Genomic DNA, 22,151 nt, shown 5'->3' on the forward strand with positions numbered 1-22,151 from the left:
ACAATTCACATAACAATAAAAAGAATTAACAGCAATATTCCAAACTTCGATATTTTTCACTAAATCTTTCTAGAGATACTTAATATAGCCCTTTGAAGAACCTCTATTTAAAACATAATCAAAAGTTACAAGATATTTAAATTTTAGCCATCTTTGAAAACGAATTTCAGAAAAGGGTCAAATATACCCCTGAACTATTAGAAAAGGGTTAAATATACCCCTCATTATACTTTGGGTCCATATATACCCTTACCGTTATACTTTGGGTTCAAATATACCCTTCTGTTGTACTTTGGATCCAAATATACCCCTCCTTCATTAAAATTGTCCATGAAGCGCATAAAATATGACATAGCATTGACAACTCGGTAAGGTGGACAACACATGGCATGCCACCTCACCACCCCAGCCCATTTACCCCTCTCTTCCCCTTCTTCCACCACTATCATCTCCTCCCCTCCACAACCTTTCCACCATTAGCACCACCACGCCACCATTTCCACCTTCATCATATGATGCCCTACTGATAAATGACCTAAATATTCTTCCAGCAAATATACTACCAGCATTGCAGATGAAAGAGGGAAGTTACATTACTGTTCACCAAATAGCCAATTTGTATTTATTAATAAAATTGAATGTATTTTTCAAAATATTTCAAATCAGCTTCAAAGATCCTAAGTTAAAATAGGCTAAATGTCAAACAACGATATGTTAGTATCAACAGAAGATGAATCTCCCATTTTATTTCGGTTTGAAAAGAAAATAGGTTACGTAATACTGATTTTGATATAGAATTTAAAGTACAATATTTGGATGTTGAGTTCGACAGTTCTTCTCAGAATCAGAAGAGTTTTGATGAAGGTGGAGATGGTGGTGCTAATGGTGGAAAGGTTGGGGAGGGGAGGAGATGATAGTAGTGGAAGAAAGGGAAGAGAGGCGTAAATGGGTTGGGGTGGTGAGGTGGCATGTCATGTGGTGTCCACCTCACCGAGTTGTCAATGCCATGTCATTTTTTATGTCCTCCATGGACAATTTTAATGGAGGAGGGGTATATTTGGACTCAAAGTATAACAGAGGGGTATATTTGAACTCAAAGTATAACGGTAAAGGTATATATGGACCCAAAGTATAACGAGGGGTATATTTAACCCTTTTCTAATAGTTCAGGGGTATATTTGACCCTTTTCCGATTAAAATATAAAGGTTTCAAAGATTAGTTATTTCAATTTGAAGTTTAATGACAGCTCGAACTCTGAACCTGAATGAACTCTGAAGTTCAAGCTTTAACCTGCTGTGGCAGTTTAATGCAGAGAAAATGAGAGTTTTGTTTGTTTAAATTTACTTTTAAATCATTATTCTAATGAATTACATAGGCATGTTTGGTTGCATTAAACATTGTAGAGAAACAATCAATTTGTAAAAATATGTATTCATATGTTTGCATTGATACATACCGTTCTTGCGATATCCCTGGTTCACCACTTTTTCCAATTTTAAGTGATTTGAAGTTGCTATAACAATCCGAAGGAAGAAGAAAACTTCAAGCGCTGGTATGAAGTTAGTCCTCTCCGGGCTAAAGTTTAGATACATTGGCTAGATTTTAAATAAAGTGAAACTAGTGCAAATTCTAGTACATACTTTTCGAGAAAATGATCAAAATGGTTATTAATATAGAGGTTGGACTATTTTAGTCCTTTATATGTACCACGTAGCAGAGATAATCTTTAATGTATGAAAAATGTGATCATTTTAGTCCTTTATATATACCATATAACCGAAATAGTTCTTAATGTATGAAAAAAGTGATCATTTTAGTCCTTCATATATACCACATAATTAAAATAGCCCTTAGTGTATGAAAAAAAATGATCTTTTTAGTCCTAAACCTTAAAAGTAAAGTGCAAATAAAAAAATATGTTAAGTTTAACTAACTACGTAACTTACATGAGGGAAGCAAAAACTACCATTTCCCTCGAAGTATACATTTTTCTTACAACACAATTTTATTTTTATACAGCTCACGTGAGTTTCATTTTGATTATTACAACTATATTAGAAGCACTAGTTGGGGTCCCTTTTGGTCGTCCGTCATCGTCGTCCATCCAAGGGCAAATCCGTCATTTAGCTCAAGGGCATTTCGGTCATTTCACTTTACTACTTAAATCTAGAAGACTCACTTTACCATAACAGTTGCCGACTTCCAAACAAACCCATCTCTCAGTTTGCCCGCTTCCAGAAAATACTCGGAGTTTTTTTCACCCCTTCAACTGGTTTTGCAAGTTCAAGTATATGTTCCTGTTAAGTTTTTGTCCAAATCTTCTATTTCTTCTTCTGATCTTTTTTTACATTTTCAAGTTCTCTTCAGATTTCTCATTTTCTTGGTTGAATTTCATGGCTATTAAAGGAAAGATAAAACTTTTAGGTGAGACAGATTATTGTTGTAATAGTAGTTGCTTTAGAATTCTTTCGAATTTCACAAATGTTAGTTCAAATTATGTTAATACCCAATATGATTGCTTTTTTTTGTTGTTGTTGTTTCAAACGATGAAAAAAGTAACTTTTTGGTTCTCATCTCCTGTCTTTCGTCCATTTCCATCTTTGGACCTATTAGTGGAGGTATAATAATTTAGTGCTTGAACTAATTTTTGTGCAAGGTTGTATTTCACACATGGGATGGCATGTCTGCAACTCATTAGTAAATTAAAAGCTATCATCAGCTATAGGCCAGCACCTAATGTCAACTTTTAACCCAACAAAAAATATTTTTTCTCTGAAGTAGATAGTTGCTTGATTAGGGCTTTTTGCACTTTGTTAATTGTTACTCAGAGTGGAAAAGTTGAGAACTTTTTGCAGTTTATTTTACTGTGCGGCATTTATGCATATTCCTAAATAGTAAGTCTATTTCCGATTTCAATGTGTTTCAGGGCATAAGTATTCACAAGCTATTGCTCTGTACACACAAGTGATTAAGTTGAACAGTGAGAATGTGGTGTACTAGGCTAATCGTATGTTTGCTCACATCAAATTGAAGGAATATTGCAGCGTAATAGAGGACGGAGCTAAAGCTATTGAAATTGTCCCCAGATATTCAAAGGTTTGTTTCAAATTGTCAAAATATTGGAAAAGAATTGTGCTTACTTTTTTATTGTTTTTGATGTAGGTTGATACGGGTGCTGTGTGCTTAATCTCTGATGGGTTGTGATCGGGGTTGCAGGGTTATTATAGGCGAGAGGCTACATATTTGGCAATGGGAAGTTCAAAGATGCATTCAAGAATTTTCAACAGGTTGGTATTATTTTTTGAACATCTTAAGTTGTATCAGCTGCATATTGCTGGTGATAATAAAATTGTTCTTATTTTTTATTTTAAAGCGTTACTACAAAATATATCTTGAGAAGAACATTGCTTATGTAACTAGCTACCACATTTAGAAGAGAAGATAATGGCATGCCAGTAACATTGTTCGTGCATTATGTTATTTGTGACCTTTAAGATTCCTTGTATTATAGAAGCACAAGTTTGATGGTAGATCGACATGTCTGTTTTTGCTGATTAAATTTCAGTTTGAGGCTATTTGTGTCATTTTATCCTTAGCTTTTCAAGGGTAAGTGTACCACCATTGGACTTACGTGGTTTCTGCTTCTGCTGCCAACACAATTTATCAGCTACGTGGCACCTCTTCAAGCTACAGCCACCTTATAGATGGATTAACAAGGGCTCTTCATCTTCTTTTCCAGTACTCTTTCCAGTTCCATGTCTGTTTCTCAGTTTGGTGTCATAAATTTTCAAGTTAGCTACTCTTTCAATTTTGGGCTAATCTTCTTTATCCTTTTTGTAGGATGCTCTTCGACTGACTTTCACAGATTTTCTTAATCTGATTAGGCTGGTTGAGTTGAAGAAGAAAATAGATCTCTTTTTACTCCACTTCTTTGGTTCGGAAGAGCTTCCTATATCCACAACTTTGTTAGATGCTGGAATTAAAAAATGGCATGCTTTTTCGCTAGGAATTTCATAATTAATAAAAGTACCTTTAAATAAAAAGAAATGGAGTAAAAAGAGATCTATTTGGTCATGACCTTGCCCGTGAAGGTAAATGTTGAACCTCTTTGCTAGGATTTCACGATGCACTTCAAAAATATTAAAAAGTATTGACTGCAATTGGGTTTTCCTTTTTTTTTTTTTTTTTTTTTTGCCAGAGGAGTCGTTTCCTCATTTGGGTCATGAATTTTGCAAGAAATGGGAAGGACGATGAAGATGAATCACATGATTCCAAAAAAGAAATCAAGGCTTCCAAAAATTGCTGATTTTTGGTTTGTATAAATTCCATCAAATTTCATTTGTTGGTGTTTTGTATTTTCTGGCTGCATGTATGGATGATCGATTGCTTTCTCTTTTTTTGCTCGAGTATGTGTGAATGATTTTTTTAGCACTATATTGGATTTTCTGCTTGCTTTATTTCAGTTTTCAGTCTGTGCTGTTATTCTTGTGCGTGTTCAGCCTGGTCGACTTCGGTAAGTGTCGCTCTTCTGTTGGTTTTAATTTTTCTCGGTTAGCTTCTTCGCGTTAAAATGTCGAGTTTCCAACGTGTATGGTGCTCTTTTCGCTGGTAGGACATCAAGATTTGTTTGATCATCTTGGATATGCCCATCTCCTTATTTGTTCATTTTTTTATTAGTGTATAGAAATCGTATGTTTATGTTTATTGGAGTTGTTTCTACCTGTGTGATATGTACCCGTAAAATTAAACTTATATCACCATATAACCATACTAAATAGTATTAAACTTATAGCTGAGTGAAAATTTACATTTCGCTCCAATATTATATTTCAAAAAGAGTTTTTTTTTTTTTGCTTAAGTCACTTTTTGGTGTTCTGCTGAGGAGACCATAGATATTAATGCTTTTGTGTATATGGGAATTTGGTAAATAGTTTTGAGGGTCATTTGATTGGATAAAGTTTGGACTTTTAGTGCTTAAGGAGTAGTGTGGGGTTTATAGATTTGAGTAGAAATAGTTAATTGAACTTTGTTACATGATAGAGAGGACTCATGGCCACCTGAGGAGTATGAAATTGGCAAGTTCGTAAGTTTTGATTTTTGTTATTTGTTTCTTGAGTTTACTGTAACTTTATTTGTGATGAACAAAGTTTTGCTGTTTTATTCCATGGAAAATTGGGGGACCAGTTGAATGTACTTGTGAATATATGCTGAACTTAAAAGCCAAAAATCATATTTCACCATGCCAAGGAAAATGCTGTGAAGGAAGTTTGAAGTTTTAATGTAGTGAAATAATGTTTTTTCCCGATGTCTTCATTTTGGTCTTGCAAGCATATCTCATTTTCTCTCTCTTTTAGTTTATGCTGTTTTTCAATTTAACCACCATCTCAAGCTTGGAGAAGCAAACTAAACTGCCATTCTAGCAAATTAAAAGAATTTAGTGTCACATTCACAGAAGCGATAAAAATGGTACGCAAGTCTTTTCTAGGCTTTTAGCACTTTATTAGATAGGATGTTCTCCTGGATTTTGAATTGTCGCTTTGCCTTGTAATCTTTTGTTTATTTTTTTCCATTTTAAGGTTCGGCTTGGTATATGTCTATGACATCATCTTTAGAAGATGTTTCGGAAGTTCGTGTGTGCATCTTTATCTATGTGTTTGGTTACTGTTTATCATCTTCGGTTATTTAGTGTTTTTCAGCTTGGCTTATTTAAAGGCCAAATGGACAGGAAAAAGAAGGGTTATAAAGAGTCAACTTTCAACTCAAGCATTACTGGATGTTCAGATCCCTGAAGTGATCTTACTGAATTATATAAAACTTTATGTTCTGTGTAGAATAAAGATGATGTTTGCTTAAGCATAGCGTCCTTTATTACTTTTGGAAGTATCAGTATTCTTTGCACTTGCAAGAATGTGTGTTTAGCTACTACGTCAAACTTAAAATCTGCACATAATTCTTAATGCAGAAATGAGGAATGTTTTGGTGTTCTCATGATTCTTCTCCAGGTAGTTTTTGAATCAGGCCACAATTACAGCTGCCACTGACGACTGCCAACAACATGGTGGATGGTTGCGAGGGTGATGCAAACAACATGGTGGATGATTGCGTTACCGCGTCACCTTTTATCAATACCAGCTTTTGTCAATATGTAAATTCCATGTAAACAATTTCAATTATGCAGTGCTTTCTCCACCCGACTTTATATTACCCGTTGAGAAGTTCAAAACTATATTCACATAAAAATATATTTCAGCACAAAGGTAATCATAACTCCTAAAACTATATTCAAATACCACTTGCACCAATACTTATTGGTAAACATTGGGCCCATGCGTGCACGGGCTATAACAATCTAGTTGAGAGGGGAGAGCAAAAGTTATCCTTTCTTCTCATCATATAAAATTTGGTTATGTCTCCCATTTTTTATGTTTTTATACAGCTCATGCTAGTTAAACATAATGGACTTTTTCGTTTGCACGATTACTTTTAATGTTTCGGACTAAAATGATAAAAAAAATCATGAACTACATACATATGAAACTAAAAAAAGTCCAATTGATAATTTTCTCCATACTTCTCATTAGATGGAGGGATTACTTTTTGGTTTGCATTGGTACGGAGAGGCAACGTATTGATATGTGAATAAAAACGGAAATACCGACACCCGTATAAAGAAAAGCATCATCTGTTCAAATTCACCGCGCAAATACTATCCTTTGTCGCAATTTCCAATACAATGAAACACCTCTCCCGCAATTTCAACCCGTCTATAAAGCTGACCAAATTTCTCACATTTGTGTTAGGGTTTATTCTTTGCGTTAGCACCTCTAGTTACGGAGAATCATCAACATGTTTAACGGTATACAAAGAAGGCGGTGCACCTGCCGTATTTCAATCCCCAAAATGCCCTCGATGGAAGCTTCCAGATTATGGTTCCGATCAATGGTCGAATGGTAGGTGTCAAACTGCGTTGCATCGAGGTCGCCGTAAATCTCAAGAAGATCGAATTCTATGTGCCCTCGATATTCGTATCCCTTTCCCGGGTAATTAATACTTTTACTTTGGTACCTTTATCCACTTTTGACTTTCCACGCCCCCATATGTTACCATAATACCTATATTAATTGGTTTATAGTCTCATTGGACTTAGAGAATGATTTAGAATTGGATAATTAATGTTTAGGGTAAAACGACAATTTTTTTTTTTTTTTTTTTTTTGTCTTTCCTTGATATGTTAAAGTGGACAAGTAAATGTGAAATTTTACTTTTAGTATAGCGGACGAGTAAAAGTGAACGGAATTATGAACCTATTACATGAATTATTATTGCTATGTTTTGATAGTTTTAGCAAGCTCCAAGACTTTTATTGTTTAATGAATCCAACTTGTAGTTAATGGCATAAACACCCATACTTGAAAATATTACTTATATATTCTGTCTTGGTTTGTATCAATTGTTCCAGTTGAGTATTTAAAGCAAAGTTATAAATGACAGAAAAATTGTGGAAGTCTACTTTTACGTGTGGTAAATTTTCTGTTTCTACTTTTACTTTGGTAATCTTTTTGTTGAGTTAATGGCAGATACGGATCTTGGATTTAAACTTTATGAGTTCAACCTTCTAAGATTTTTAACATTGAGCCATTATACTTTTGAAGTTATGGGTTCATGTCTACTATTTATTGTAATTTTACTAAATTTTTTCACATAAATTTATGTCACGCACCGAAAGTTAGGGGTTCAATTGAACCCATAGTTATAGTGCTACATCTGCCTCTGGTTAATGGTGAAAAATACACCTAAACTATGGCCTTTTCATGAGTTTCATACCTCAACTATCCATTATTCCATTTACCTACCTAAACTATCACTCCTTTTGTATTAAAACGCAACTCGATGCTAAGTTGGCCTTCACACGCCGGTTGTCAATTTGATTTTAAATATTTGGCTAACTCAGCATTGGGGTGTGTTTTAGTACAAAGGGAGTGATAGTTTAGGTGGGTAAAGGTAACAATGGGTAATTGAAGTATGAAACTCGCGAAAAAGTGATAGTTTAGATGTGTTTTTGACCATTGACTCTTTTTTGTTTCTGTTTTTTACTTTGGTACCTATATCATATGAAATATGCGCATTACTCTTATCATGTTCTATAAATATGGGTTGGATCGTGGTGGGCACTGTAAACCTATTATATGAATTATTATTATTGTTATCTATGACAATTTAGCAACTACCACTATGACTTTTATCGTTTAGTGAATCCAATTTTTAGTTTACCGGCATAAAACCCATACTTGAAAATTTTAATTACTTATTTGTATCAATTGTTCCTGTTGAGTGTTTAAAGCAAAGTTTTAAATGACAAAAAAGTTGGTGAAGTATAGAAAAAGATGCCCGGAAAAGTTTATGTGCTAATTATCAAGAAAACGAAAGTCTCTTTTGTGTTTTATTAAACTTCAAATGGAAATGTGGGTTGGTTGCAGCTTGGTGGAGAAGAACTACCATTTCTTTGTTATTAGGTCTTTACTAGATTAAATATTAGGAGTCAACAAAACGGCGTTTTTCAAATTGAGCATGTATCTGAGTGCAAATTCGAATTACCGGTGAATTCTTTTCCTAGCTATTTCTTTTTCTTTTGATTTGATTGTCTGAATTTGACTTTGCCCTGTTATCTAAAGAACAGTAGACGAAAATGTAATTTATTTAGTGTTCCTTCCACCTCAAATTGAATGTCCATCGTTTGTGCCATCACAATGTCCATTTTCATATGAAAAGATCTTTTCACACATAATACTCATTTAAAGATACATCAGACCTATTCTTACGTTTTCTAGAACAGCCTTTTCTCTACTCTACTTTACGAATATTAATGCACTAACATGTTGAATCATATGTTCCCTAACAATGTATAGTTTCATTACTTGGTACTAAGACATTTTATGAAAGTGGAGGGCATATTTCATATGGGAGCATGTGGAGCCATATGGTGTTCCTTTAGTTTTGAAGAACGGAGTAGAAAAGATTCTTTAGAAGACTAAAGTGGATGCCATGCAAATTTTGTGGAGTTGATCTGTTGAAAAGTTTCGAAACCTTATAGAACAAAAATGATAACTACTTTGGTACGGACTAAAAAAGAAAGGTGGACTTTCTATCTGATGAATTGAATAGTACCGTAGATGTTAGGAGCTATTTAATTTTCTAGTTTAAGCATACTAGATATGTATGTGTTTTGGAGCTTAACCCAGGCAATGACAGTTTAAAGAGTCAGTAAATTGGTTGTAACGTCTGGACTCTACCCTGCAGTACCAGTTCCAAATAGTTCTAGTAGACTCTAACCTATGTAAGACTCCATCTTACTCGCAATGCTGGGTAAACATATGTTCTTACTTCTCCTTATGTTTCACTATTATCTGTAAAATTTTCTTATATAATGCAGGTGGTAATGGAATTACTGAGGTTACTGTTGGCGTTGTTGCAGTTTTTGATGGTCATAACGGTGCTGAAGCAAGTGAAATGGCATCAAAGCTATTACTACAGTATTTCACATTGCATACATTTTTTCTTCTTGATGCAACATTTTCAGTTCTTTCAAGGAAAATGATTGGGCTCTTGCCAAATGAAAGAGGACAGAGTACTCTTCGAGACCTGAACGGGAAGCTGGATGAGTTGAACTTTGGGAGGTGTCTCCTACAGACCTGCACTCTGCTATTTTCCATTGTCCTCTTAAAAGCAAGTGTATTTTTTTAATAAATTAACTCTTATCAATTATGAGAAATTGAAATATGGAAAATGTTGTTTGTATGGGGACATGTCGTTCAGTCCCTTTTCACGGTAATACATGAAAACCAACAAGCATACTTTTGAGAATGATAAGGACTACCCTCTTTTCCACTATTCTAATGAAAAACCACTAAAAAGAAACGTAGGGCGAGATTGGGAACTTCCTTTGTTGATTATATCCAAGGCTTAAACAAAGACGAGCAAAAGTTCCTGATTCCTTTTATGGAATCTTTGAAGGGTGCTGCATCATTGCTAGTTTAATCCTGTATAGAGGAACATGTCAGTGGAGTAGATGACCCTTGCTTATTTACTATTATAGGGTCTCATTTATCTGTATTTACTTATCCGATAGCATCTCATATTGCCAAACTAATTTCATGATGTAATTATCCAAGAAAAGCTGTAATTTTTTCTGTGTAGGCTCAAGCTGACTGTTTCATCAATCATTGAACAATCTTTTCACCTGGAGATATTGAGGGAAGCATTGCTAAGGGCAATCGATGATATTGATTCTGCATTTTCAAGGGTAACCTCTTAAGTTTTATCTTTTCTGTTAGGCCGATCAAACTTAAATCTTTGTTATGGTTTGTCTTAATATTAACTTGTCCGCTTTTGAAGGATGCGTTCAGACACAATTTTGATTCTGGTTCTACTGCCACAGTTATACTTATGGCAGAAAATCAAATTTTAGTTGCCAATATTGGAGATTCAAAGGCATTTTTATGCTCTGAAGAATTTAAATCTCAAGAAGAGGCTAAAGGTTAGAAAAGTCCTCCTATTCTGCTCTATTTCAAGTGATAATCTTTGTGCTCTATATTCATATATTATATAATGTCTTCATAACAAAACTCATATTTTAGATAATGTATGAGTTGCTTAGTGAGCAATGGGATGCCTCTAACCCTTGATAATGGCCATTGTGTGGGCTCTCTTGTGTGTGGGACTGTTAGCGGAGATAGTTATTTTAATCCTCTTTTGGTTGCAGCTAATTTGTTGAGGTTATATAGGCAAAATAGAGGCTTTGGAATTTTCGAACCTGTGAAGAACTTCCGAAGCTTCAAGTTAGCAGCTCCTGACCAGTGGCCTTTCTTGATTGCTAATGAACTGACTAGAGACCACCACCCAGATAGGGATGATGAGAGGTCTCGAGTGGAGACCGCAGGAGGACATGTTTCTAAATGGGGTGGCGTAGCTAGGGTTAATGGTCAATTGGCTGTTTCTAGAGCAATAGGTGATGTTTATTTTAAAAGGTAAGGTTCACATTTTGCAGAAAGATCTTTGTAAATATATTCCCACCATTGCTTTATCTGCAGATTTAATTGGTGGACTTGGACGCATGCATAAATTTTTGTGCATCTTCATTGGTGAACTTGGATGCATGCTTTGAGTATCTGTGTTTTTAGCTGCTGAACTAGAAGACATGCACGAATCATCTGCTTTGTTTTCCCTGTATAGTGCTAGTAAACTAGGAAATTTCAAAAGACTTATTTTAACTTGAGATATGACTTATCAATTTCTTGATGTGTTATCAGTTATGGCGTTATATCTGCTCCTGAAGTCACTGATTGGCAACCTTTGACCGGCAACGACTGCTATTTGGTGGCTGCATCTGATGGCGTTTTAGAAAAGCTTAGCTCACAGGATATTTGCGACATATTGTGGACCTTACATGCTGATTTCTCTGTACGATCAGAACTCGTTTATTCATGTTCATACTCCTTAGCTGATTGCATAGTGAATGCTGCTTTTGAAAAGGGTAGTATGGATAACATGGCAGCTGTTATCCTTCCAGTTAGATGGAATGGTTCAACGCAGACAGTAGTGAAGAAAACACATGCAGGAATTAGAAAATTCGATTGCTCATCTTCAGGAGATAGTAATTATATTTCTCAACACTCAGGTAAAATTGAGTTCTCTTCATCTTTACTTGTGAGACCACAAATGACTATGAGAGGGAAACAAGAAATTTGGGAATTGACAAGGGAGTCTAATGCCCCTTTTTTTGTTTGTTTGTTAAGATTAAGGCATTTGAATCAACAAACATCAACAACATACCCAGTGAAATCCTACAATGTGAGGTCTGGGGAGGGTAAAGTGTACGCAGACCATACCCCTATCTCGGAAGACAGGGAGGCTGTTTCCGAAAGACCCTCGGCTCAAGAGAAATCACAACGAGAAAGGTTAGATAAGCACAAGCAGTTCAAAGCAGAATGCAAATGAAACTAAAGAAAGTGAATAAGTCAAAATAAAGCAGTCTGAAAAAAAGGGAACAGTAGCTACCACAGATAAATAAGATAATCGAAGTACAAGAAACCACATATAGTAGCAAGAAACAAAGGGCAATAAACTATAGATCGAAACAACGACTACCTACTAGCCTTCTACCCTAATCTGAGTCCTCCAAAACCTCCTATCTAGGGTCATGTCCTCGGTAAGCTGAACCTGCGCCATGTCCTGTCTCAGCACCTCTCCCCAATACTTTTTCGGCCTACCCCGACCTCTTCTGAAACCATTGATAGCTAACCTCTCACACCTCCGCACTGGAGCATCTGTGCCTCTCCTCCTCACATGCCCAAACCATCTCAGCCTCGCTTCCCTCATCTTGTCCTTCACTGATGCTACTCCAACCTTATCCCGGATATCTTCATTCCTAATCCTATCTCGCCTGGTGTGCCCACACATTCATCGCAGCATTCTCATTTCCGCAACTTTCATCTTTTGGACATGAGAGCTCTTGACTGCCCAACACACTGCCCCGTACCACAAGGTCGGTCTCACAACCACTTTGTAGAACCTGCCTTTAAGTTTTAGTGGCACCTTCTTATCACACAGCACTCCTGAAGCAAGCCTCCATTTCATCCACCCTGCGCCAATACGATGTGAGACATCATCATCAATATCCCCATTTTCTTGTATAATAGACTCGAGATATTTGAAACTTCTTTTCTTTGGGATGACCTGGGTACCAAGCCTCACTTCCACGCCAGACTCATGTGTCACGTCACTGAACTTGCATTCCATGTTTTGTCTTGGTCCTACTCAACTTGAACCCTTTAGACTCCAGAGTTTGTCTCCAAACCTCCAGCTTAGCGTTCACTCCGCTGCGTGTCTCGTCGATCAAGACTATGTCATCCGCAAATAACATACACCACGGCACCTCACCTTGAATTCGCCGCGTCAGACAATCCATCACTAGAGCAAATAAAAATGGGCTAAGAGTTGATCCTTGGTGCAATCCCATCTCCACTGGGAAGTACTCCGAGTCTCCTCCCACTGTCCTTACCCTGGTCTTGGCTCCCTCATACATGTCCTTGATCGCCCTAGTGTACGCTACAGGCACACCTTTGGCCTCCAAGCATCTCCATAAAACCTCTCTTGGCACTTTGTCGTAAGCCTTTTTCTAGGTCGATAAAACCATGTGCAGGTCCTTCTTCCTCTCCCTATACTGCTCCACCAGTCTCCTCACAAGATGGATGGCTTCTGTAGTCGAGCGCCCCGACATGAATCCGAACTGGTTCTCTGAAATGGGCACGCCTCTTCTCACCCTCATCTCCACCACCCTTTCCCACACCTTCATAGTGTGGCTTATCAGCTTGTTCCCTCTGTAGTTGTTGCAACTTTAAATATCACCTTTGTTCTTATACAAAGGGACCATCATACTCCACCTCCATTCCTCAGGCATCTTCGCCGTCTTAAAAATAACATTAAACAATCCAGTCAACCACTCCAAACCTGCCCTGCCCGCACTCTTCCAAAACTCCCCAGGGATCTCGTCAGGACCGGTAGCTCTTCCCCTGCGCATCCTGCGAACAGCACCCTTAACCTCCTCCACCTTTATACTCCTACAATACCCAAAGTCGCGGCGCCCCTCAGAGTACTCCAAATCTCCCAACACAATGTCTCTCTCACCTTCCTCGTTCAAGAGTTTATGGAAGTATGACTGCCATCTCCGTCTAATGAGAGCTTCCTCTACCAATACTTTGCCATCCTCGTCCTTGACGCACTTTACTCGATCCAAGTCCCGTGCCTTTCTCTCCCTCACCTTGGCTAGCCTGAACAACTTCTTATCCCCGCCTTTGTCCTCTAGTTCTGCATATAGACGTTCGAAAGCTGCCGTTTTTGCCGCCGAAACTGCCAACTTTGCTTCCTTTCTCGCAATCTTATACGATTCCCTATTCGTCCGCTTCTCCTCCTCATCTTTGCTGTCTACCAACCTCGCGTACGCCACTTTCTTTGCTTCCACCTTTCCCTGGACTTCTCCATTCCACCACCAGTCCCCACGTCACCTACCACGGCGACCTCTCGAGACTCCCAGGACATCTCTAGCTGTTTCCCTAATGCAGCTCGCCGTCCTATCCCACATACTGCTCGCGTCCCCCCTACTCTCCCAAGGCATTTGAATCATATATACATATTTGATTGTTAAGATATTGCTTCTAAACTTGAACACAGAATAATTAAAACTGTTTTTTTTTTTTTCAATATCTGAATCTTATAATTTACTTTTATTTAAAAGCTACTCCCTCTGTCCCAATTTAAGTGTCTTACTTTTCTTTTCGGTCTGTCCCAAATAGAGTGCCTCTTTCTATATTTAGTAAGTTTTCAATTCAAACATCCTACATGACAGGTTTATAATCACAAGATTCAAAGAGCATTTTAGTACATAACATCTTTAATTTAGGACCACAAGATTCAATGTCTCTCTTTATATCTTAAAGTCCGTGCCTACTCAAACTAAGACACTTCACTTGGGAGGAGGGAGTAATAAATATTAAGAATTAAATCTCATATCCAAAAAATTGTAAGAAAATAATCGTAATTTACATCATATTTTAAAAACTGCTTATGTGATGAAGCGCACTCCAAAAGCTAGTGACAGTGGTAGTAGTTGGTGGTGGTTGTCAATGATTATAATTGTGGTTGGTGGAGGAGGATGGCATTAGTAGTTGTGTCGCGGTAGCTGGTGGCAGTCGCGGTGGTGGCCAAAGGTGACAACTATGGACTGATGGCCGTTGGTGGTGGTTGGCAGTGGAGGTGGTTCGTACAGGTGGTTTTGTGGTGGATGTAGTTGGTGGTGATGGTGGTGGTCGGTGGTTGGTGATTGTGCTTTGTGGCAGAGGTGGTAATGGTGGTGGCTGGTGTTGTTTGTGTGTTGCAGGCTATGTTACTCGGACTCTTCAATAAATATCGAGGGGTGCGTGTCGGATCCTCCAAAAGTAGTGTATTTTGGAGGATCCGACACGGGTGCGGCAGCATTTTTGGAGAGTCTGAGAAACTTACGTTGCATGCCGTGGGAGAGGTGGTGGTTGCTGGTAGTTGCCCGTGGTTGTCGATGGTGGTTGTGCAATGGTCGTTTGCGGTGATTGTACAATGGAGGTTAATATATAGAGTAGGAGTAAAAAATTGCATTCACAAATCACAAGAATCATTAATTGAACGTACTGCTGATTTTAACTCTATCTACAAGGTCTAAATGAATATTACAAAAAAGAATGCACTTAATGAACTGAGATTTGGATGATTCAATTTCAAGAAGTCCATAAGTGGAAACAAATGGACCTAAGGGTGTGTGAAACAATGGATAACATGTAATAGAGAGTTTTAATGTGGCACTGTGTTTTAAAAGGTGGACTCATGCATTGGGTTATATTTTCAAAAATTTAATAGTGCAGTTGATCATTTCCTGAATTTTGAGCTTCTTCTTCCTTGAGCCGAGGGTCTCTCGGAAACAGCCATCCTACCTTGGTAGGAGTAAGGTCTGCGTACATTCTACCCTCCCCAGACCCCAAGATGTGGGATTTCACTGGGTTGTTGTTGTTGTTGTTGTTGTTGTTGAGCTTCTTCTTCCTGCATATTCGTTATGTCAGTTTCTGAAGGATTATACTAGTAAATCTCCCCTTTATTTAATGCAGAAACTCCACCATATTTAGCTTCGAGTATTAACTTTAGTTTCTAGAGTAAGATGAAATTACCTATCAAAACATTAATTTTTTGGTATGTTCCTCTCAATATTGTAGGTTGAGCTGCAAATTTTAGTTAACTGAATAGAGTTAATTTCATTTTGTATTTGGTGAATTATCCACTTTTCGCATTCTTGACTTGATTGTATATTTCCTTGGTGCACAGTTCTTACAAGACAAATAGCATTGTAAATCTCTATGTTTTTATGCATTTATCTCAAGGCAGCCTTTTACTCAAGATTATGATTCTTCAGATCCCTATTTCATAGTGTGGTTCTCTTGGACTTAGCTCATTTTATTTAAGATTATTGCAGTGCTTAGCGGGGAGGAGGATGGTCATCCACCACTTGCTTCCAATTTTGGCAGATTATTGGTAAGAGTAGGACTGATAACAGCTGGGTTGATGTTTCCTATTTGCTAATGGGTCCTCTGATTTTGGGGCTGGGAGCTAATAAAAACTTGTCTGTAATTTGATGCATTCACTTCTCCTTTACTATAGTATTACAATTTGCTTGTTGGGTAGCTGGGTGGGGATCTCGCGACAGTCTGCTAGTTCAGCTATCAATAGTCCAACTTAATGGTGTGCCTGAGATGAGAGTCAGAGTGCAGTATCTTCAACAATGGGATTATTGGTGAAAAGAGTAGGGAAAGGGCATGGATCGGAGGGATCTTCTCTGAACATATGAGCATCCTTTCATTTCAAGTTTACTGTAGTGAATTAAACAAAACCAACAACAACAACAACAACCCAGTGAAATCCCACACCGTGGGGTCTGGGGAGGGTAGGGTGTACGCAGACCTGACTCCTACCAAGGTAGGACGGCTGTTTCCGAAAGACCCTCGGCTCAATAGAAATTGGTTCGAAGCAATGTGTATTGCAATCTAATTGTTGTGGATATTACATTGGCATCTTCTCCACACCTTAACTCTTTAAGATGTCACTTTAACCATATAAGCTCATATGTAGCCAAAATCATTATTTGGTATTTTGCCTCTGCACTTGAATGTGCTACTTCATCTTGCTTTTTGCCTTTCCAATGTATTAAATTTCCTCCAATTAGAATACAATACCCAGAAGTGGATTGGCTGTCTAAAGGAGATCTTACCCAGTCCACGTCAAACTATTCAATAATATTTGTGTGTTGCTATCCTCATACAAGTGTGTAACCCACCTAATCCCCCAGACTTTAAGGGGCTGGGTCAATGGTTTTTTCTTCTCGGGTCAATTTGGGTTATATGCTTAACTGACCCATCTTTTATACAGATCAATTTGGGTCACTCAATAGGTCAGTTGATCAACGATTGAGCATTCTTCTGTTTCATCTGCTTGCTTTATGAAGGCAAAAGCAGAATGAAACATTACAAATATTGAATGGGATCTGATAGCTATCAGAATGAACATTAGAAAAGTCCAGGATTGACTAAGACTAGTAGCACTATCATCATTCCTCACCCAACCTTCTCCCCTCCCCCTTTCCCATCCCACCTCCAATTAACATCACCTAAATAGACGTTGCATAGTGTTGCTTCAATTTGAGTAATTATTGGGCTAGTTTGATTATGAACCACAATTCACCCCATTTTAACCCAATTCATTTTGATCCAAACTGATTTTGGGTGGTTGGGTTATGACCCGTTTAAAAAAAGGGCAGCCCGGTGCACTAAGCTCCCGCTATGCGCGGGGTCCGGGGAAGGGCTGGACCACAAGGGTCTATTGTACGCAATCTTACCTTGCATTTCTGCAAGAGGCTGTTTCCACGGCTCGAACCCGGGTTATGACCCGTTTATTAACATAATATGTTTTGACCCATCCAAATTTGACTCAACTCGCCCATTTGACATTTCTGCCGTTTGACATTTCTAGACAGAGCTATCAATTGGATAAGCTAGTGGAGGGTCTGATCGAGGTCATCTAGAGTAGAAGAGTAGAATGAGGAGCTGGAGTGAGAGGATTTGGAGTCAGAAAGAGTTGGAGTGGGAAGAACCGTGATGATGGTGTTTTGATATTGTGAATTTGGCGAGAAGCAAGGGGATGTCTAAAAAAAGGTTACGTCGGCTGAGACAAAGTACTTTTATGTAATAGGATCGTATTATTTGTAACACTTTTGGAGACGAGAGCACCTCAAGAAGATACATTAGATGGACTTCACTTAAAGCTTGTCATTTTGGGGGATGAGATCGTCGACGAAACTGGTACTCTCAAAACATGCGTGGTGAAAGAAGAAATAGAGGTTTTTTCGAATAAAGTATATAATAGGGACTCTTGGGCTGCAAAACAGAGGAAGACATGTGATTGATTAGGTAACAAGTGGTGAGAATAACATCAATCCAAAAACAAAGCGGAATATGAGTACGAATTAGCAATGTATTAGCTGTCTCGGTCAAATGCCGATTTTGACATTCAACAACTCCATTTTGTTGAGTATATGTACCTGATAACATATGCAGAATACTTTGTGAAGACAAAGGAAGAGATAGGTGCAGAAAAGTATTCTCGTGCATCATCACTGGTTAATTTCCTAATAGAAACACCAACTTGATTACAAATTTCAACACAAAAGGGTTATAACTGTTGCTTTACAATTTTGAACCCTACCTGGTTGGAGAGCAAGCTGTAGACGAGGATAGGGATGATAACTGTTGCTTTGCAATTTGGTACGAGATATTCCTTATTATCCAGTCTAGTCAGGGTATGAAGGTAGGGTTCCAGCTCCATCGGTCTAACCACCATTTTTTTATTTTTATTTTGGAAAAAAGAAGAAGAAAAATTGTTTCAAGTGGGAATAAGAAAAAGAAGTTTTCGGAAAGGTAAAACTCTTTTTAAGACTAGAAAAGAAAAAGTAAAAGAACTTTCAGACAAGAGAGAGGAAACTATGTTGTAGGAGTAGGGATTGAAACCCCTGGTGCTAGTACCATAATAAAATGGACCTTAGGTCTAACATCTAGCTCATGCGGTGAGGATTGTTCAAGACCATATAAGGAGATAATAACTCATTCTCTCATCCAATCACGGGACACTTAACACTTTCTGATCGCCCAGGATTGGACGTCGGGTGCGTGGACAATATAACATGGGGGCAGCATTGTGGAAAATAAGAATAGAGATGGTTTTGACTCTGATACCATGTAAAGAATAAGAAAGGAGATATTGGGAATGAATTGATTGGTTATTCCCTCAAGCATGTTGAGGCCTAAATAGTAGAATTATTCCTAAAAAGGAAAAGAAAGTAATTCCTTTTCCTAATTACACGTTTATAAGGATTCCAAACCTTTTTCATATTTATAAGGAGTGGACTCTTGCCATATTAACAATTTCCTAATGCTTAAAAGTCCTCATTTACATATGGTAATTATTGGAAAAACTCATGGGATGTTTTTCTTTTACCAAGTGTAAGACAACCCCTTGTTTTAAATTACCTTCAATTACGAGTTGAACAATGTATATAAAGTGATAAACCGATCATTCACGTATTTGTATACACAATCATTTTTTACCCCACTGATCACATCATAGTTTTGCAATTGGGCCTGACATGAAATAAAAATCAGTCAATCAACTGTAGGAATTTCACATGATAGCCAGTTTTCATCCTGCTATTTAAGCTATATCCAGTTTTCATCCTGCTATTTAAGCTATATCCAGTTTTTGAAATTATTTAACTTGTTGCCAGTGTTGGCAAACATCATACAAGAACCTACTGCTCCACCTCCTCTTCTCCTCCTCCACCTTCTTCTTAGTTTTTGTACAACAGTAACCAATTGAACTGTATGCTTGATAATCATTCGCTAATTTTGATGAATGAAATTCATTTAAAAGGAAAAAACCACTAAATCAAGTGAAAAATGAAGCCACTAAATCAGATTGTCATTACACCTTTATTCAGTTCTAGAATCTCTAACCAAGACTTTAGCTTACTATCACAACCAAAACAGGTACCTATCCGTTAAAGGGATTTTAAAAAGTAGAATAAGAGTAGATATTTCATCTTATTTGAGTATGAAGTACATGAATAAATGTCTTTAGTTTGAATTTGTGCCAACTTCAGACATGCATATTTGAAGTTAGGCTTTGGCAAGCCCAACTTCAGACCCGTGAATTTGAAGTGGCTAAACTTGCAAAAATTTGTGAACTCCGGTTATGCCTTAAAGAACGGTCCTCAGATTGACTATATGTGCACTTCTCCCCAATCAACTAGTCTCCAATCTTAGAGTAGTGGGTCGGCCCATACGAATCTTGAATGTATTACATTCTAATTGGGGCTGAAGAATGCTGAATTGAACGGTTCAGGAAGGAATGATCTGCTCTCTTAGTGAATTTGGGACACCTGGATAGCTTTTGTGTGCTATCAACACGGTTGAAATGCACAAATACCCGATTTTGTGACCGCTGTTTAAGCTGTAGCCCGAGTTCATTTTTCTTACAACAAATTTACCCACTTCGGACACAACTTCAGACATACGGGACTGAAGTTTATAAAATTTGTAACTTCAAATTTGTGTCTGAAGTTACAAATTTTATCTGAAGTTGGTAGGTCGCATACATGACTGAACTTCAGCCACATATGACTGAAATTTTGGCATTTTTGCCTGCACTTCAGACACATATGGCTGAAGTGCAGCCATTTTTGCTTGCACTTCAGTAACACATGACTTAAGTTCAGCCAATTTTTGCATGTATTTCAGTCATCTGTGGCTGAAGTTCAGTCATTTTTGCTTGCACAAGATGGCCTTATGGGTAGCAACCTCCCGCAGGGATGGCCTTGTGCTCAACTTCTATTTATGCTTGTTGGAAGGTTCGTCCGGAACTCTTGCAGCCACATATGTCTGAAGTGCAGTCAGTTTTGCCTGTACTTCAGTCACACATGACTGAAGTTCAACCAATTTCTGCATGCATTTCAGTCATGTCATGTCTGTTGTTCAGCTAAAATTTCAACAATCCAACACACAGTTCAATACCTAAGTCTACTCAAATGAGCTCAAATTTGAAACATAAGTTCCAAATATTATAAAGAACCAACCCGAATCATCAATTTATCAAAACAACAATAAATCTAACAAATCCATTTTTTTCATAGTCAAGCATCTTATTTTTCTTCATCAACTAATGAAGACACCATGATCCCGTATTACTCACTCAAGTGGCAAGATTACAAAAAAAAAAAAAAAAAGAGACTAAATACTTTTAAATAAGCTATGAATATGCCACCAGATAAGAGAAGAAGATGAAGAAGTGGAAGTTATTATCTGGAGTGTAACAACAAAGGGTACAGATTACATAATTTTTTAAAATATTGGGTACAAGTTAAATGGCAGTGCCAAATAGGGCACGCTGTGAAATTCTTCCTATCAAAACCACGTAGAACAGCGATCTATTTTTGTATTGTTCAGGAGGGTGACACCTAGTGAACTCACAAAGTCTATCCTTGTTGACTTCTCCTACATATCCAAGGTTCTCTGGTGGAGAGTGCTTTGCATGTCTCTCCAAAGATACAAAACAAACATTCTGAGGATTAAGTAGTGTCAGCATTGAGATTATTAATATGACAGTTGGTGTCCGGCCAACTTGTGCACACCTCGTCTATTCCACCGGATACCCTCTTACCTGCCCCATCACAGGTACCGATAACTCTTCCCACCAAGCCTTAGGCAAATGAGAAAAGATCACCTAGCGTTCTTTAATGATACATGGATATTATAGTTAAATAGAAAGAATGTGAAGCTCACGACAAATTAGAGACTATTCTGTTCTAGATCAATTCCGCTCATAGAAAAAACTAGATTTCCAAAGATCTTGTTGCTCTGTCTTATCCAGAAAGACCACAACTCTCATAAATACTTCCTTTATCATCGTCATTTACCCGAAGTTTCTGTTGTGGATTTTTTTTCTGTCCTGGATTACAATGCTCTTTCGAAAAATATTCAAAATGAAGAATGATATTTTCATCCGTTCATTTGAACATCGACCATTCTTGAGCTCATTACTTGGGATAAGTAATTAGTCTTTAGTTTCTTTACCTACAATCCTGCTATCTGCATATTCAGTCTATTTGACTGTATCAGCACTCTATTTCGATGTGATATCTGCATTAACTGTGGGCATCAATATTTGTTGAGAATTGGATAAAATTTATGGAATTGTTATGCAGTGTCATCTGCAAGCAATTCTGGGCTCACCTACTGGAATGCTAATGGCTACAAGAATTCTTCCACTTGTCTCAGGTTGAAGGAAAGCACAGCGGTTTTGGATGTTTCTATCTGTCTGAGAACCTTGATGTTAACGATGAGTATACCTTCTGGGTTCAGAAGGACATTGATGAATATGAGCATGAGCTTCTCCATGCTTTACCTGATAGCATTGGGCAGAGTTCTGGTAAGCAGCGGAACTTGTGTGCTTTGATGATGTGATTGTTCATTCT

The 22,151-nt window shown here is 37.6% G+C and overlaps 1 protein-coding gene across 27 annotated transcripts in view; it reads left to right on the forward strand.

The window, feature by feature from the left end:
* Positions 1-2,151: 2,151 nt before the first annotated feature.
* Positions 2,152-22,151, forward strand: part of LOC132610787 (probable inactive protein kinase At3g63330) — a 34,454-nt gene continuing 14,454 nt past the window's right edge. For 2 of the 27 annotated variants that reach the window (XR_009571316.1, XR_009571317.1), the window contains exons 1-12: positions 2,152-2,300; positions 2,928-3,097; positions 3,164-4,092; positions 4,200-6,258; positions 6,802-7,041; positions 9,432-9,675; positions 10,196-10,301; positions 10,394-10,535; positions 10,761-11,025; positions 11,308-11,675; positions 16,050-16,108; positions 21,955-22,105. Coding sequence is in view for 23 of the 27 variants with exons in the window: in XM_060325171.1 (XP_060181154.1) it covers positions 6,174-6,258; positions 6,802-7,041; positions 9,432-9,675; positions 10,196-10,301; positions 10,394-10,535; positions 10,761-11,025; positions 11,308-11,675; positions 16,050-16,108; positions 21,955-22,105 (1,660 nt within the window). In the remaining 4 variants the exon portion in view is untranslated. The other 25 variants (XR_009571315.1, XR_009571314.1, XM_060325171.1 and 22 more) reach the window with 24 other exon arrangements.

The sequence above is a fragment of the Lycium barbarum genome, chromosome 9, assembly GCF_019175385.1.
Source record: "Lycium barbarum isolate Lr01 chromosome 9, ASM1917538v2, whole genome shotgun sequence".
Classification (NCBI taxonomy): Eukaryota; Viridiplantae; Streptophyta; class Magnoliopsida; order Solanales; family Solanaceae; genus Lycium; species Lycium barbarum.